At 43.3% G+C, this 18,099-nt stretch overlaps 1 protein-coding gene across 1 annotated transcript in view; it reads right to left on the bottom strand.

The window, feature by feature from the left end:
* Window positions 1-944: 944 nt before the first annotated feature.
* LOC142260719 (uncharacterized) overlaps window positions 945-18,099 on the bottom strand; it is an 81,499-nt gene continuing 64,344 nt past the window's right edge. The window contains exons 4-7 of the mRNA XM_075332061.1: window positions 17,274-17,366; window positions 17,069-17,192; window positions 16,872-16,985; window positions 945-3,820 (exon numbers count right to left, since the gene is read on the bottom strand). Coding sequence (XP_075188176.1) covers window positions 2,802-3,820; window positions 16,872-16,985; window positions 17,069-17,192; window positions 17,274-17,366 — 1,350 coding nt within the window. The 3' untranslated portion in view covers window positions 945-2,801. The remainder of the gene's footprint in view (window positions 3,821-16,871; window positions 16,986-17,068; window positions 17,193-17,273; window positions 17,367-18,099) is intronic.

The following is an 18,099-nucleotide window of genomic DNA, read 5'->3' on the forward strand; positions in this document are numbered from 1 at the left end:
AGTGGTTACCCGATATTTACCTTGGTTACGAGTGTCCGCAGCTCTCAGGTGGGAGAGAGAGGGAGGAGAGGAAGGGGGAAAGACAGAGATAGAGAGGGTGAGGGAGGGAGGAGGAGAGACAGATCACGCGAGACTGGTTCTGGGCATGCTCAGTACTTTCTGGGCATGCTCAGTACAAAAGCAGGATCCTGTTACAACGCAACTCAACGCATTCTGCTAGGCAGGATCCAGCGCTCATTGAAATGCATTGCAGCTCGCGGCGCAATGTGAAGGATCCTGTGAGATGCGTTATTTTGACAAAGGTAAAAAACGCTACAAGTAGCGTTTTTGAAACATGTTAAAATAACGCAAAAGTACGGATCCTGTGTCTAACGCACGCAAACGCATGCGAACGCAGGTGAACGCGAGTCCATTGCAAATGCATTGAAGTGAAAACGCATTTGCACTGGATCCGTTTTTCCGCTAAAAAAACGTTATGGACGGATGTTAAATAAACGTAGTGTGAAACCAGCCTTACAAAGTGCTTACTGATATCCTAATCAGGCACGAATACTAAGATTCTTTATAGCAAGATACTATTTATTTTAATAGCACATGAATAATCAATGGTACATAGGCATTAGAACTACTTTATAGTCATAGACTCTTATACAATAACAGAAATATGCATCAACATTACCGTATGTTGTAGCACTTCCTTCTTCATCGGAGGGACTCGATTAGTGAGAAGGAAGACAACCCAGCCTCTACATCACAGGCGCACTGCGTCCACTTTGAGCGTCCTGGAAATGTCCGCAATCTCACTAAGCGAATCCTGTATTTTTATAGGAAACTTTGTACAGTCGTGTGCACTGAGTATTGCAATTGTGACCAGCACATGATTGCTGAGTCATGGTCATGTAACCTGACCACACGCGGCTGTGGACACCAGTAGCTTTCTGCACATTTTGTTAGTTGACCACTGGCCGACCACAGTTTCCTGGAGATATTGCAATGAGCCGTGAATTTTCCTGTAAGTTGAACTGTAAGCGTTCCTTAACACGTACGCTTGGTCATAGTGAAATAGGGTCAGCCAGAGGACATCTCTCTGATACTGAGTTTTGGATGGATCAATAATACCTGTGATCACTATCTTTTGATTAGGATCCCTATCTAATCACACTCATTCTTCAGTCATATCACATTGGTATCACAGTATCAGACATAAAAAAATCCTTTACCTTTTTTTATTACAATAATTATCCTTTGTAAAAAGATCATTTTTATCACATAAAGGCCCCAATTTATGAGGGGGAAACTCGTGATTCATGAGGTAGTGCATGCCTCTTCATGAATCCAGAGTGTCTTAACAACTTCCACATATCTAGGGTACAGTGTGATTTGATTCTCCCCTCACTATTTTTTTGCGAAATGTCTACAGCTCTGCCTCAACTCCAGAGGTTCTAAGGCAAAATCATCACATCTAGACAATAGAGAAAGCTAGGCATGAATAATATATATTTTAGAAGCATTTATTAACAAAACAACAAGATTTGAAATGCAATTATATACAATGTGATATACTTATGAGTTCCTGTCTCCAAGCTGGGACTGCGCTTTTTAATAAATAAAGAAGTGGGCAATCTGAGATAATTCACTAATCTAAATATAATCCAGTATCAAAACTATTCAAAAATATTCCTGAAGGCTCTCAAAAGGGCCAACACTGTGCCAGCTAAAAAAGAAAATGAATATTCACTGCTCCCCACGCCATATTCCCGCCCACCTCCAGGCAATGAAGCTAGCGCTAACCAAGAGGTGGGCGGTATTATTTGTGTGGGGAGCAGTGAATATTCTTTCCCTTTAATATCGGGTACACTTGATCACTCAGCCGCCGGCTTACTGCTGTGGCTGGGAAATCACGTGTGTCTATTAAAGAATGAATATTCACTGCTCTCCAAGCCCATAATCCCAGCTGTGGGGGAGCAGTGAATATTCTGGCAGCTGACATCCGCGTGTAACTGGGGGCACATGACAGTAATGTCATGCACTGCGCTGTTTACATGCTGAAGTCACTTGCCGGCACCAGAAGAGAACCCCGTTAACCGGGAGAGCGGAGGGATGGTGAGTGTAATCATTTATTTTCTTATGTGTGCAGCGTGATGGGGAAATATATATAAGAATGGGCCCGAGATGAGGGCTATATATACAAGGATGGCGACATATATACCAGGACAAGAGCCATATATACCAGGATGGGGATCATATATACCAGGATGGGATAAAGATTGGCAACATATATACCAGGATGAAAGACATATATACACGAGTATGGGAGACACATATACCTGGAAGGGGCCAAGAATGGGGGACACTAGTATGGAATTGGGGGATTTTCTCCCAGTAACAGTATCAGCAGCAGATCCTACCCATAACAGTGCTTCATGACCACATTTTTTGCATTAATTGTTTCCCTATATTCCTCTTTCAAAACCTAGGTATGTCTTATGGTCTAAAAAATACAATAATTTCTAAAAAGAAAGAAAATGGTTCTTTCCCTCACAAATTCTTACTTCAGCAATTGTAGCCGATTTTAGGATAAAACCCTTTGAATTATAATACATGATAGTTTCTCCCGTGTGACTCATCTGACAACAGGACCTGAAATTCTGAAAGCAAAAATGGCTGCTCCGCTCTGTTGGTCTTCTGATGTTTACCAGTTATACATTTCAATTATTCACAACATGAAAAAGGTTCCTTCTCTGTGCGACTTCTTCACATGTTTAACAAGATGTGATTTCTGAGAATTACATTTTCCACCTTCAGAAACATAAAAATGGTTTATTTGTGTGATTTTTTTGATGGTGAACAAGACCTGATTTCCAAATAAAACATTTCCCACACTCTGAACATGAAAATGGCTTCTCCCCTGTGTGAAATCTTTGATGCACAACAAGATTTGATTTCTGAAAAAAACATTTCCCACATTCTGAACATGAAAATGGCTTCTCCCCTGTATGAGATCTTTGATGCCTAACAAGATCTGATTTGAAATTAAAACATTTCCCACACTCTGAACATGAAAATGGCTTCTCCCCTGTGTGAAATCTTTGATGCAGAACAAGATTTGATTTCTGAATAAAACATTTCCCACATTCTGAACATGAAAATGGCTTCTCCCCTGTATGAGATTTTTGATGCACAATAACTTCTGATTTCTGAATAAAACATTTCCCACATTCTGAACATGAAAATGGCTTCTCCCCTGTGTGACATCTCTGATGCTTAACAAGATCTGATTTGAAATTAAAACATTTCCCACACTCTGAACATGAAAATGGCTTCTCCCCTGTGTGACGTTTTCCATGGTCAACAAGACTTGATTTCCTAGTAAAACATTTACCACATTCCAAGCATGAAAATGGCTTCTCTCCTGTGTGAGATCTTTGATGCATAACAAGATTTGATTTCTGAATAAAACAGTTACCACATTCTGAACATGAAAATGGCTTCTCCCCTGTGTAAGTTTTTTGATGGATATTAAGATGTGATTTCCTGGTAAAACATTTCCCACATTTTGAACATGAAAATGGTTTGTCCTTTGTAGGAGCCGTTTCATGTTCCACATCCCTTCTGTAACTTTTATTTTGCTTATAATTCTGTGATAAATCGGAATTTTGGACTTGTTTGAAAAGATCTGATGATAAAGCTTTCCGAGGAAGGACTGGAGGTATAGCTGTGACAACAGCATGCTCTTCATATGCATCATGTGTGATCATTTCATCATCTGTTTTAAATTCTAAAGACAATAGATTTCCATCTGAACTCCAAATACAGTCATCTGTTAAAAATAAACACAATGTTATTATTTTTTAATGATATTATCTTGAAGTACATTTTTTTAAAACCATAACATCAGAAATTAAATTAGGAAAAAATGTATTCTGAATCTGTTGTCCAATTTTGACATCTAAAGGCTGCTTTACACGCAGCGACATCGCTAGCGTTGTCGCTCATGAAAACACCCGCTCCCATCGTTTGTGCGTCACGGGCAAATCGCTGCCCGTGGCGCACAATATCGCTAGTACCCATCACACATACTTACCTGCCTAACGACGTCGCTGTGGCCGGCGAACTGCCTCTTTTCTAAGGGAGCGGTTCGTACGGCATCACAGCGATGTCACATGGCAGGCGTCCAATAGAAGCGGAGGGGCGGAGAGCAGCCGCAGGAAAGTCATGCCCACCTTGTTGCCGGAGGACGCAGGTACGGTGTTGTTCGTTGTTCCTGGGGTGTCACACGTAGCGATGTGTGCTGCCTCAGGAACGACGAACAACTTGCGTCCAGCACCATCAACGATATTTGGGATTTGAACGACGTGTCAACAATCAACAATTTTGTGAGTATTTGGGATCGTCGCTCATACGTGTCACACGCAACGACGTCGCTAACGAGGACGGATGTGCGTCACGAATTCCGTGACCCCAACGACATCTCGTTAGCGATGTCGTTGCGTGTAAAGCCCCCTTAAGAGTTACATCTTCGTTAATTTGAATCTCCCATTCCTAGCACTTGTTCTCTGGAATGTGCTACAGTAAATAATCTGATTGATTGTCCCAATGTGACTGCAGGATAATGAGGGACAGGGGGCTGCTATACTGTCCCTCACGGTAGGGGACCCTAAACTATTCCTAACCTCTCGATTACCCCTTAAGATGGAGATGTCTGAGTCCTGTGACTTACTATTCTCCTGACCAAATCAAATCGGTTATCTCTCTGGGAAGAAAGGGGCAGGAATATGATGGAAACACAGATTGAGACAGACAGGAAACATAGATTAAGACAAATAAGACACATTGCAAACTCACAGAAATAAACAGTGAGAGACTAAGGAGAAAAGCAAGAGCAGAAAGGCAGCAACAAAAAGACAACAGGGGTTAACACACACAACAGCTCACAGCAATAATACACAACAACCAACCGTAAGTCTGGATCACAACACCTCACCAGACCAGTATAGGTAACCTTATACACTGAGGAAATGTGGTATAAATCCTTTTGAATAAAATTAATCTTTATTATGAACACATTAAAATACAGCAAGTTAGTCCTCAAGGGGTTAACTGGACTGCTGAGTTGGGTCAGCAACAATAACAGTTGTTGTGGGCAGTTTGGCAACATGACATGACATACATTCAAAAGATCATCATTTATAGTGATAACCAAGATGTAATACAGTAATTTACATGCAAGCACACACTAAAATTTTCCGCAAAAAACTATTTAAAGGTAATGTACCCTGCTTCACATGTTACCAATATGATCACACTATCTTACAACAGTAACAGTTGTTGTGGGCAGTTTGGCAACATGGCATGACATACATTCAAAGGATCATCATTTATAGTGATAACAAAGATGTAATACAGTAGTTTACATGTAAGCACACACTGAAATTTTCCGCAAAAAACTACTTAAAGGTAATGTACCCTGCTTCACATGCTACCAATATGATCACACTATCTTGTATGTCAAGTCCATAACAGAGTTGTAATGCGGCCAAAGCCGTAATTAATTAGCCAAAACTAGTATCGGCCAAAACACCCACAGCCCACAGTTTTTCACAATTATAAAGTCAAGGCTACTAACCACTTCACAGCAAGTCCAGGCAACCACCAGTCCCTACGCGCGTTTCACCTCTTCTTCAGGGGACGTATGGTGGACTGTTGTGCAGGTCAGGTATATATAGTGTACTAAAAAAATCCTAATTGGGAGGGGATGGACTTCCTGTGGGTTTACGTAAGCTTGCTATAGGAAGGATCAAATGTCAATCAATGACATAATGGTGCTCAATGGTATGGGCGGCTGCACACAACTCAGGTGATCACTCTTTAATCACACCGCCTATAATAGCCTGATGTGCTTCCAACAGTGGGGTGTGTCACCTAGCAACCAAGGACGCTGTGTCTGATGACGCTAGTAAAGAGGCCGAGTCAGCCGCGTCATACTGAACTCGTGCCAAAGGATACGCCTCCTAACCACTATACTCGTCAGAGCTGAAGATACTACTAGGAGGAGCAAAGACAATCGTGTCGCAAAATGAGACATATACTTAAAGTGTAAGCCACCCGGCACCCGTTCAAGTGAACAGCGTACTGCTTTGGTGTCGTCCCACCCTATGTTCAATGATTCTAGTAGGAAACCGAGTCCACCGCGTCATAGTATGCTAATATCTTGAGACGCGTCACTTAGCAACAACTGGCCTCATCAGCCAGAGACGCTAGTAGGAGGGCGGGATTAACCACGTCACTAATCGTGACGTTTATTTAAAGTAAGAGCCATCCGGCATCTATGTATCCTCAAATAAACAGTAAGCAGTATGCTGCCATAACATCGTCCAGCTGGTTCATCTGGGAGGGCTCAGTTGAACAACTGGAACTATTTATGGGCCGGCTGAACATGAACAATCAAAACATCTATCTGACCTACAAATATGGACGTGAGGTCGAGTTCTTGGACATAAAGATCCAGGCGTCTCCTAATGGAGACATCAGCACTGATGTCTATAGAAAAAAGACCTCTACTAATACCCTGTTACACGCCCAATCTTGCCATCCTACAGCCACAATTAGGGGCATACCCACGTCGCAATTTTTAAGGGCAAAACGTATCTGCTCTTCTGCCGACAGTTTCCAATCACAAGCTGAAGACCTGACTAACCGCTTTTTAAATAGAGGCTACAGTAAGAAGTGCATTAAACGGGGCTATAGACGGGCACTCAAAACTCCGAGGGAGAAGTTACTCTTTCCTCAACCAATAGAAATTCAGACAGAACAACCTGTCAGACTTATTACCACCTTTAACAGCCGGTGGCATGATCTATACTCAATCCTCCAGAAACACTGGAGTGTCCTTATGGTTGACCCAATTTTGAGAAAATGTCTATCTGATCGCCCCCTGCTTACAGCACGACGGTCAAAAAATTTGAAAGATCTTTTGGTCCATAGCTGTTATCAAAATTATCAAAAGAAGCCCCAAATGCAACTTTCCCCTGGGTTTTTCCCTTGTGGATTGTGTAAGGGGTGCCTCAACATGGTTAAGTCTAAAACATTTTTTGGTTTGAAAAACTCAAAAGAGTATACCATCAGACCACACTTGACTTGTTCATCGAAAAATGTGGTCTATCAAGCGGAATGTGGATGTGGAAAATATTATGTCGGTCTTACTAGTCGAGAGCTAAAAATTCGGGTACGCGAGCATGTCCGAGACATAGAAAAGTCGAAAACAGCACAGGACACGGAACATCTTTAAACCCTACCAAGACACTACAAGGCTTACCATGATTCCAACCCTACCTCTTTAAAAATTAAAGCAATTGATCAAGTAAAAATGGATTTGAGAGGTGGTGACCTGGGCACTGTTCTAAGCAAACTGGAAAGCAGGTGGATTTATACATTGGGTACAGTTGCTCCTGTAGGATTGAACGAGCATTTTGGATTTAGTTCCTTTTTGTAGGTTGTATGGGGGCATTGTTAATTTTTAATCTATTTTAATTTTTTAAATTAGGTTCTTGTGCAGGCTGGGTATGGAACCGGGAATCATTAAGCTGACTGACAATTTATATGGTGTAATTGTAAGAATTGGTATTTACATTTTGTCTTTCTGTTTAAAGACCTATAGATACCTGGTCCATCTACTTATATGATGACAAATTGGGACTGTGATGAAGTAACCATAATTGAACAAAGAGAATCCATGATGCTAAACTGGGATTATGAGGGAACAACCAAACTTCGAATAAAGATGAAAAACCCCACATCAAGAACAACACTCTATCTGTATTATATTGCATGAATTGAGTTATATATGGTGATATAAATAACTTTTGTTTTATTGTGGTTGTATGAATAACAGGGTGGTGCGTGGAGTCTCGGTGGAGTCCGGGTGCTCCTTCTTCGTCCGGTCCTTAGGGACCGGGTGGGGGGGGGGTGGCTCCGATGTCCCCCGGGACTACCACGCCGTCTTAAACCTTGTTGGTGCAGTGGGTTGTTGCTGCCATTTGGGGACGCCCAGTGTGGCTGCACCACCTTCACTGCACAGACTTAGAATGATTAAACATTAACTATGATTCAGTGGTATAATATTGGTGATTGGGGGTTGATATGTATAGAACTACGCTTCCTTTTTGATGTAATGTGGATGTGACTTGGATAGGAGGAATGGGCTTTGGGTATAGGTCGGTATCCTGGCATATCGTATGTTTTTTGATTGGTGAATTAGGGTTCTGATGATGAGTGCTATTGCGATTTTCTCTGTGTTTTGACTTACATCTACCAACCAGCTGTATATGATGTAGTAGAGATGTGTGCTATATCTGGCGATATGGGATAAATTGATTGATATATTGATGTTAGGTAACTGTGTGTTGTCATAACAATGTACGCTTCACCCGCCGACGTGGAGGTGAGTGGCGTACCTTACCGGAGGTGGGCGAGGTACCTCGTGGCCGGAGCATACCGGACAGGGGGCCTGTCCCTTGCCCGCGTCTGTGGTGGTGGGGGGATACTGTGGCGTTATATTGTTTATTTTTAATGACGCATAGGTGCTGGGTGATCTTTATTATCATTATTTATAAACGTCACGTTATGTGACGTGATTGACCCAGTCCCTTTTACTAAATGCTCTCGGGATTGTTGTTTGTTGCTGGGAACATGTGGGCGCGCTGGACTGGGTCCGTGCCTTACCAGTGTTAGCTGTAACGGGACGATGTTATGGCAGCATACTGCTTACTGTTTATTTGAGGATACATAGATGCCGGATGGCTCTTACTTTAAATAAACGTCACGATTAGTGACGTGGTTAATCCCGCCCCTCCTACTAGCGTCTCTGGCTGATGAGGCCAGTTGTTGCTAAGTGACGATTCCCAAGATATTAGCATACTATGACGCGGTGGACTCGGTTTCCTACTAGAATCATTGAACATAGGGTGGGACGACACCAAAGCAGTACGCTGTTCACTTGAACGGGTGCCGGGTGGCTTACACTTTAAGTATATGTCTCATTTTGCGACACGATTGTCTTTGCTCCTCCTAGTAGTATCTTCAGCTCTGACGAGTATAGTGGTTAGGAGGCGTATCCTTTGGCACGAGTTCAGTATGACGCGGCTGACTCGGCCTCTTTACTAGCGTCATCAGACACAGCGTCCTTGGTTGCTAGGTGACACACCCCACTGTTGGAAGCACATCAGGCTATTATAGGCGGTGTGATTAAAGAGTGATCACCTGAGTTGTGTGCAGCCGCCCATACCATTGAGCACCATTATGTCATTGATTGACATTTGATCCTTCCTATAGCAAGCTTACGTAAACCCACAGGAAGTCCATCCCCTCCCAATTAGGATTTTTTTAGTACACTATATATACCTGACCTGCACAACAGTCCACCATACGTCCCCTGAAGAAGAGGTGAAACGCGCGTAGGGACTGGTGGTTGCCTGGACTTGCTGTGAAGTGGTTAGTAGCCTTGACTTTATAATTGTGAAAAACTGTGGGCTGTGGGTGTTTTGGCCGATACTAGTTTTGGCTAATTAATTACGGCTTTGGCCGCATTACAACTCTGTTATGGACTTGACATACAAGATAGTATGATCATATTGGTAGCATGTGAAGCAGGGTACATTACCTTTAAGTAGTTTTTTGCGGAAAATTTCAGTGTGTGCTTACATGTAAACTACTGTATTACATCTTTGTTATCACTATAAATGATGATCCTTTGAATGTATGTCATGCCATGTTGCCAAACTGCCCACAACAACTGTTACTGTTGTAAGATAGTGTGATCATATTGGTAACATGTGAAGCAGGGTACATTACCTTTAAATAGTTTTTTGCGGAAAATTTTAGTGTGTGCTTGCATGTAAATTACTGTATTACATCTTGGTTATCACTATAAATGATGATCTTTTGAATGTATGTCATGTCATGTTGCCAAACTGCCCACAACAACTGTTATTGTTGCTGACCCAACTCAGCAGTCCAGTTAACCCCTTGAGGACTAACTTGCTGTATTTTAATGTGTTCATAATAAAGATTAATTTTATTCAAAAGGATTTATACCACATTTCCTCAGTGTATAAAGTTATTTAGTGGTGTTCCGACACTTCCAATGAGTTTGAGGAGTGGCCTAAAGTAAAGTACAGTATAGGTAACCTGTAGCTTGCATTAATGAAATAGTCCAGCCAGCATACACAGAAGGGGAGAAATAGATACTTTCTCCTCTACAGCATGTGACCAAAGGCATGAACAAGCAGCCCAGCAGAGAATAACTCTTGCTAGACTGCCCAAGCCTGTGTTTCGATGCCTGTGTCTCCCTGCGCTGCTCAAAGACATCAGAGCAGTTAACATGCAGAGTACCAGAATCTATAATTTCCACAGATCATGACGTCGCCATGACAGTTGGCAAACCTGCAAAAATCTCCTTGTAACATTGACCACCAAATAGACAATTTCAAAGAGGTTTTTTTTTCAAAGACGAACATAAAATAGTTACAGACAGATGCCGGATATTTAACGGGGTTATCTGTGACTATAACGTTGATGGCCTATCTTTAGGCTTTCTAACCAAAGCAGGTAGCAGGGTCTTGCAGTCAAACATTAGGGCTCCAATTCATTAAGACCGGCGATGGACACTGAAAAATGACGTCAGGGACTGAAGTGAGATTTCTGGCATAGGGAAAACCGCAGTTTGTTATGAATTAGAGAAGCGGTCGCATCACACCCTTCTTCTGGCCAAGCGCTGCCCATTTTGGCAAAGCTGGTTAAAATTGGTGTGAACACACACACACCAGCCTGTGGTCACATGACGTGATGTCAAAAAGGTCCTTAAAAGTCCTATAATTGGCATATAAACACTGAGCCCCTAGGAGAATGGGGCCCTGTGAAATCGTCCAGTTTGCGCTCCCTTTCCCCTAATGCCAGTTCTGCATGCCAGCCTGTGTCCTGTCAGTTCTTTTAGTTCTGCAATTAAGAGACCTTTGGTTACATCATGCCACATGACTTTGAAATCATAACTTCTCCATGGTCATCATTCATCTCTGATTCTGACTATCCATCTGTCTCATTCACAGGTATGATCGACTGTCCATTTGAACTGTCCATTTGAATTTCCTGCACAGATTTTCATCTCATCTCCTCTTCTGCATTCACACTTAAGCTGTCTCTCATTTTGGTATGCTAAACTGATCTTTCCCTGAGGGCGGCACGGTGGCTCAGTGGTTAGCACTACAGCCTTGCAGCGCTGGGGTCCTGGGTTCGAATCCCACCAAGGACACCATCTGCAAGGAGTTTGTATGTTCTCCACGTGTTTGCGTGGGTTTAATCCAGGTACTCCGGTTTCCTCCCACACTCCAAAGACATACAGATAGGGAATTTAGATTGTGAGCCCCAATGGGGACAGTGTTCCTGATGTATGTAAAGCGTTGCGGAATATGTTAGCGCTATATAAAAATAAAGATTATTAAAAAAAATAAAGATTATTATTTTCCCTACTGTGTAATTAGTTAAGTGTTGTCTTTTTTTCTGTGAGTTGATTCTACCTACGTTTGTAAGGCTGCTTTCACACTACGTTTTTTTAGCATGCGTCATGAACGTTTTTTTGCTGCAAAAGCGGATCCTGTTTTTGCAGAGAAAAACGCATGCAAACGCATGTGTTATTTTGCAGGATCCTGTCACTTGAAGTTTATGGGCGGGCATTGGAGTCATGTGATCGGGAGTGAGGGGAACTGAACGTGAGACTGGGAGCCGGCATCTGACAGCTGCGGAGGCTCGCAACCAAGGTAAATATCGGGTAACTTGCTTGGATACCCGATATTTACCTTGGTTACGAGCATCTGCAGCTGCTAGGATCCGGGCTCCCTGCGCACGTAACCAAGGTAAACATCAGGTATCCAAGCAAGTTACCCGATGTTTACCTTGGTTACGAGCCTCCGCAGCTCTCAGGCGAGGGAGGGGGAAAGAGAGACTGATCACGCCAGGCTGGTTTCTGGGCATGCTCAGTAGAGCAAGCAGGATCCTGTCTATCAGCATGCCAGCGTTCACATGCGTTTGCGTGCAGTATAGTCAGGATCCAGCAATTTGCAGTATTTGGACGCAGCTCAAAAACGCTACAAGTAGCGTTCTTGAAAAAAGTTAAAAACCTGCAAGTCGCTGGATCCTCACTATAACGCACGCAAACGCAGGTGAACGCATGTTGACGCGAGTCCATTGCAAATGCATTGAAATGAAAACGCATTTGCACTGGATCCGTTTTTGCGTTAAAAAAACGTTCAGGACGCATGTTAAAAAAACGTAGTGTGAAAGCAGCCTAATTGTTTGATCTACTTCCTCCTCTCTGGATCACCTGCTGTTCAACTTGTGCAATGAGACTTGTATAAAAGTAGACCACTTGGTCTCTGTGTGCATCTGATAAGTGCATCATAACTGCTCAGAAATATACCAGAAATTTCCCAGAAAGAACCAGAAGGTAATTACCAACCATTCTTTATGCGTCTCATATGCCAAGTGTGAATAGTTCCTGATTTTCAGCTATGCTAGACACTAGTCTAGCAAATGGTTCACATTGACTCCCACTTTCTTTTCTGATCTTTTTCTGCCCTGTCTTGGTGTCTGGTATCTTGTATAGTAATCCCTGATATGGTGTCTCTGTAATTGCATAATTAATAAACATATACAATTGTGTCATACATCGCAGCAGATCCTTCAAATGTATCTCAGTCTGGCCTAGGGATTACGTGTGCAGTATATTCCTAAGACCAATACATTTGGAGTCTCTTTCCAGCCAATCATGGCATATTGACAGGGCAGGATACAGGGACGCTGGGCCAGACAATCTCACAAGCATGATACTGGTTCTGCTCTATTACACTATTTGTTTGTCCTATCGCTTAGTTTCTTATATGTCTTGGTTTCTGCACTCCCTCACCTATACCCCCCTCCTATACATTCTGTGCCTTCTCTCTATATCAGCCCCTCTCTCCTTCCCTCTCCCATGTACAACACTGAGGCCTTACTAACATTTTTCAACCCTTCAAAACCATCCACTACCCCCACACAGCGCACAAAACGCTCACACAAAACACTGAACCACCTGCTCTTTCTCTTTTTCCTCCTCCTCCTAGCTGCTGGTGACATCTCCCCTAACCCCGGGCCACCATCCTTTAGTACATATAACTCTCATCCTGCAACACATAGAAACCCTGCTCATCTTATCAAGATCCAGTGCTCACCTTCTCCTGCCCCTTTTAATTGCGCACTCTGGAATTCAAGGTCAGTGTGCAACAAACTCCTCTACATTCATGACTTCTTCCTCTCCAACGCCCTGAACCTTCTTGCTCTAACGGAAACCTGGATCCACCACTCTGACACCACCGCTGCTGCTGCTCTCTCACATGGTGGGCTTCAATTCTCACATACTCCAAGACCTGAGAACAGATCAGGAGGAGGTGTTGGTCTGCTCCTCTCATCCCAGTGTGCCTTCCAGGTCATCCCCTCAGTACCCTCACTCATGTTTCCTTCTTTTGAAGTCCACACCATTAGACTCTTCAAACCATTCTCCCTGCGAGTGGCAGTTGTGTATCGCCCTCCAGGCTCCTCCCATCAGTTCCTCGATCATTTTGCCACTTGGCTTCCACACTTTTTATCCTGTGCCCTTCCCACTCATCATGGGGGATTTCAACATCCCTATTGACAACCCACTCTCCCTGTCTGCCACCCATTTTCTTTCTCTAACTTCATCATTCGGCCTCTCACAGCTCACTAAGTCTCCTACACATGAGGATGGGAATACGCACGACCTGGTCTTCTCCCACCTCTGCACTCTTCATGACTTCACCAATTTCCCTCTTCCACTCTCTGACCACAACCTTCTCTACTTTTCCATCACAAACTGTCTTCAAACCCGGGATGCCCCCACTTATCACCCATACAGAAATATAAGCGCCATCAATACCCAGCTGCTAATGAACAATTTGCAGTCATCCTTGGCTCCCATCTCCTCCCTCTCCTGTGCAAACTCTGCAGTATCACATTATAATAAGACATTGCAGAGTGCCCTGGATGAAGCTGCACCAGCTACATGCAAAAAAAAAAAACACACAGGCAGCAGCAGCCCTGGCACACGCTTCAAACACGTTTCCTACAGCACTGTCCAAGGTGTGCAGAGCGTTTGTGGAGAAAATCCTTTTCAGCTGAAGACTTCATCCACTATAAGTTCATGCTCAAAACCTATAACTCTGCTCTCCATCTGGCTAAACAAGTATACTTTACCACTCTCATCACTTCACTAGCCAACAATCCTAAACGACTCTTTGAAACCTTCCACTCCCTCCTGAGCCCTAAAGCACAGACCCCGGTCACCAACCTAAGCTCTGATGATCTGGCCACTTCTTCTTACAAAAGATCAACAACATCCGCAAAGAAATCTTTCAAAAATCCCCTCAGAGCCTGGATCCCCTCCTCTCCCGAACCTCAATCTCACTATGAATACTCGAGCCTGTCACAGAAGAAGTGACGCATCTCCTTGCCTCTTCCCGCCCAACAACATGCACTAGTGACCCTCTTCCCTCACATCTCCTTCAGGCTCTCTCCCCAGCTGTCACTACCTATCTAACTAAAATGTTTAACCTCTCTCTTTCATCAGGTATCTTTCCTTCATCATTTAAACATGCCATCATAACCCTTCTACTTAAAAAACCTTCCCTCAATCAGAACTGTGCTGCTAACTACAGACCAGTCTTTAATCTTCCCTTTATCTCTAAGCTCCTAGAATGCTTGGTCCACTATCGGCCAATCCGCTATTTATCTGAAAACTCACTTCTTGATCCCTCTCAATCTGGTTCCCGCTCTTTACACTCCACCGAAACGGCCCTCACCAAAGTCTCAAATGATCTATTAACAGCAAAATCTAAAGGCCACTATTTTCTTTTGTTTCTCCTGGATCTCTCAGCTGCTTTTGACACTGTGGATCACCAACTTCTCCTCACCATGCTCCGCTCTATTGGCCTCAAAGACACCGCTCTCATCTGGTTCTTCTCCTATCTCTCCGACCGCTCTTTCACAGTTTCCTTTGCTGGCTCTTACTCCACTCCTCTCCCCCTCACCTTCAGGGTTCCTCAAGGCTCAGTCTTGGGCCCTCTCCTTTTCTCTCTATTCACTGCTCCTATTGGACAAACCATCAGCAGATTCAGTTTCCAATACCATTTCTATGCTGATGACACCCAATTATATACATCATCTCCAATCATCACCCCTGCTTTGTTACAAAATACCAGAGATTGTCTGTCTGCTGTCTCTCAAAGCATGTCCTCCTTCTAACTGAAACTGGATCTCTCCAAAATGGAGTTTCTTGTGTTTCCTCCCTCTACCAACCAACCTACACCCGACATCTCAATTACCTTTGATGATTTAATCATTATTCCCAAGCAGCATGCTCGCTGTCTTGGGGTCATATTTGACTCAGAACTCTCCTTCATTCCCCATATACAATCACTCACTCGCACATGTCACCTGCATCTCAAAAACATCTCCAGAATCCGACCATTTCTTACTTTAGAAACTGCAAAACCTCTTACTGTCGCTCTTATTCATTCCCACCTGGATTACTGCAACTCTTCATTGATTGGTCTCCCTCGGACCAAACTCTCCCCTCTCCAATCCATCTTGAATGCAGCAGCCAGGATCATATTCCTGTCCAGCTGCTTCACCGAGGCCTCCACCTTGTGCCAGTCACTACACTGGTTACCTATCAGCTACAGAATACAATACAAACGCATATCCCTCACCCACAAAGCTCTCCACAGCTCTGCACCACCATATATCTCATCCCAAATCTCTGCCTATCATTCTACCCGCCCCCTTCGTTCCGCAAATGATCTTAGACTAACATCCTCCATAATACGAACCTCACACCTCCGTCTCCAAGACTTTTCTCGTGCCGCGACAGTTTTCTGGAATGCACTACCCCAAAGAATGCGACTAATATCCAGCCCCCAAGTTTTTAAGCATGCATTAAAAACACATCTCTTCAGACAAGCTTATCATAATAACTTACTAATCTAACTCTCCCCTGTCCCACCTTCTAAATGCTACTCGGAACCTTCTCTCTCCTATTTCTGTCCTCACATCCTACATACAACCAATAGCACGTAAGTGCACCCAAAAGGTTACTGTCTAAAGACCAGATCATTCATCTTTATATGTAACCAATAAACTAGCATAATGATGGCCGGCCAGATCTACAAGTGTGCTTGACCTTTTGTGTCCCTCTTCTTCCCCATAGATTGTAAGCTTTCGAGCAGGGCCCTCATTCCTATTGTAGCTGTTGAATTATGTACAATTGCGTTTTGTTTTTGTCTGTACAACCCCCCACCTGATTGTAAAGTGCTGCGGAATATGTTGGTGCTATATAAATAAACTTTTTTTATTATTATTATTACCGTATCAAAGGTCCTTAAACAATCAACCTTAGAATACAACTGATGGGGTCCCTAAGAAAATGAGGTTCCTGAGAAATTTTTGCAGTTTGACTGCTCCCAACACTAGTCCTGACTGCAACTAGGGCTTATTCTTGGAGTAGGGCTTATATTTCAAGCATTCTCCAAAAATCCCAGAAAATCGTGCTAGCGCTTATTTTCAGTGTAGGTTGTCTTTTCAGGGAAACAGGGTATTCATGAACCCTCTGCAGGTCTTTAAGTTGTCTTCATAACGACATACAGATGGGACTAGAAACAAACAGCAGAAGAAGCAGAAGCAAATAAAACACAGGTGAAAAAAACAGAGCAGAAAGCCTAAAATGTAAACACAAAATTAGTGCAGAAAGTACATGAGTAGATATCTCTTACAGGATAGAACTGGAGGAAACACATCCTGAGGAACATCGGGGTCTTCTTGTTTACAGTCCTGTGGGAGAAGAGGACGGGGACATCTCTCTGGTGTTGTCCTCTTACTGGATAGAGCTGGAGGAGACACATACAGGGGCTGAATTCATTCCTTACATACAGATAATTATAGGCCGTGTGTATTTAGTCCTGTCTATTACCTGGTGATGTGAGGGGCTGGGGAACCTCCATCATGACGTCCTTGTACAGATCTTTGTGTCCTTCTAAATACTCCCACTCCTCCATGGAGAAATAGACGGTGACGTCCTGACACCTTATAGGAACCTGACACATACAATGATACCGTCACCCCCGATCCCTTCATAGCGTTACTGTATAATGTCCCAGCATTCCCAGCAGTGTCACCTCTCCAGTCAGCAGCTCAATCATCTTGTAGGTGAGTTCTAGGATCTTCTGGTCATTGATGTCCTCATGTATCGGGGGGGTGAGGTGGAGGCCCCGTGATTGGGCTCAGGGGTCTTCCCCATCCCTCAGACACAGGGGCCTGACAGCGCTCACTAGAGGTCTTCTTCACTACTGTGTAATCCTGGTTATGGAGAGACACAGTAATAAATCTCACTCCAGACATTTCCAGAGTCCTCACCTCTCCAGTTCTGTCCATCTGTTATTCCCATAGATAAGAATGATGTAATGTGACGTCATCAGAATCTCTCACCTCTCCAGTAAGCCGGAAGAGGATCTCTAGGGTGAGGTGTAATATCCTCTCCGCCATCTTGTCCCTGTCCATATCCATCCTTCACGCGGCAATCAGGAGAATTCTCTTATATAGAAGATCTCCACTGAGAGGATCCGATATTATAAAGACCTGAATGGGAAGATGAGCCGATATGTAAAATTAATGGAGATAAGGGAGGTGAGATATTATTTTATAGCCATATTAATACAATGAAAAGTGATCAATTATCCATTTTGCACCTAGAATGGTATCAATGTCGGCTCATCAACAAAAAAGTAACAAGTCCTCGCTCAACTCCATTGATGCAAAAATAATAATGTTACCGGTGTCAGAAAATGGAAAAACATTTTTTTTTTTTACAAACCTGACTTTTATTCACCACTAGAGATGAGCGAAACTGAATTTTGGTTTTTGGTACGAACTCATGACTTTTCCAAGAAAACTAAGTTCGAGTTCGGGGGTTTTACGTATGCAAACCACTCTCGCGAGTATCGC

The sequence above is a fragment of the Anomaloglossus baeobatrachus genome, unplaced genomic scaffold, assembly GCF_048569485.1.
Source record: "Anomaloglossus baeobatrachus isolate aAnoBae1 unplaced genomic scaffold, aAnoBae1.hap1 Scaffold_170, whole genome shotgun sequence".
In the NCBI taxonomy this organism is placed as follows: Eukaryota; Metazoa; Chordata; class Amphibia; order Anura; family Aromobatidae; genus Anomaloglossus; species Anomaloglossus baeobatrachus.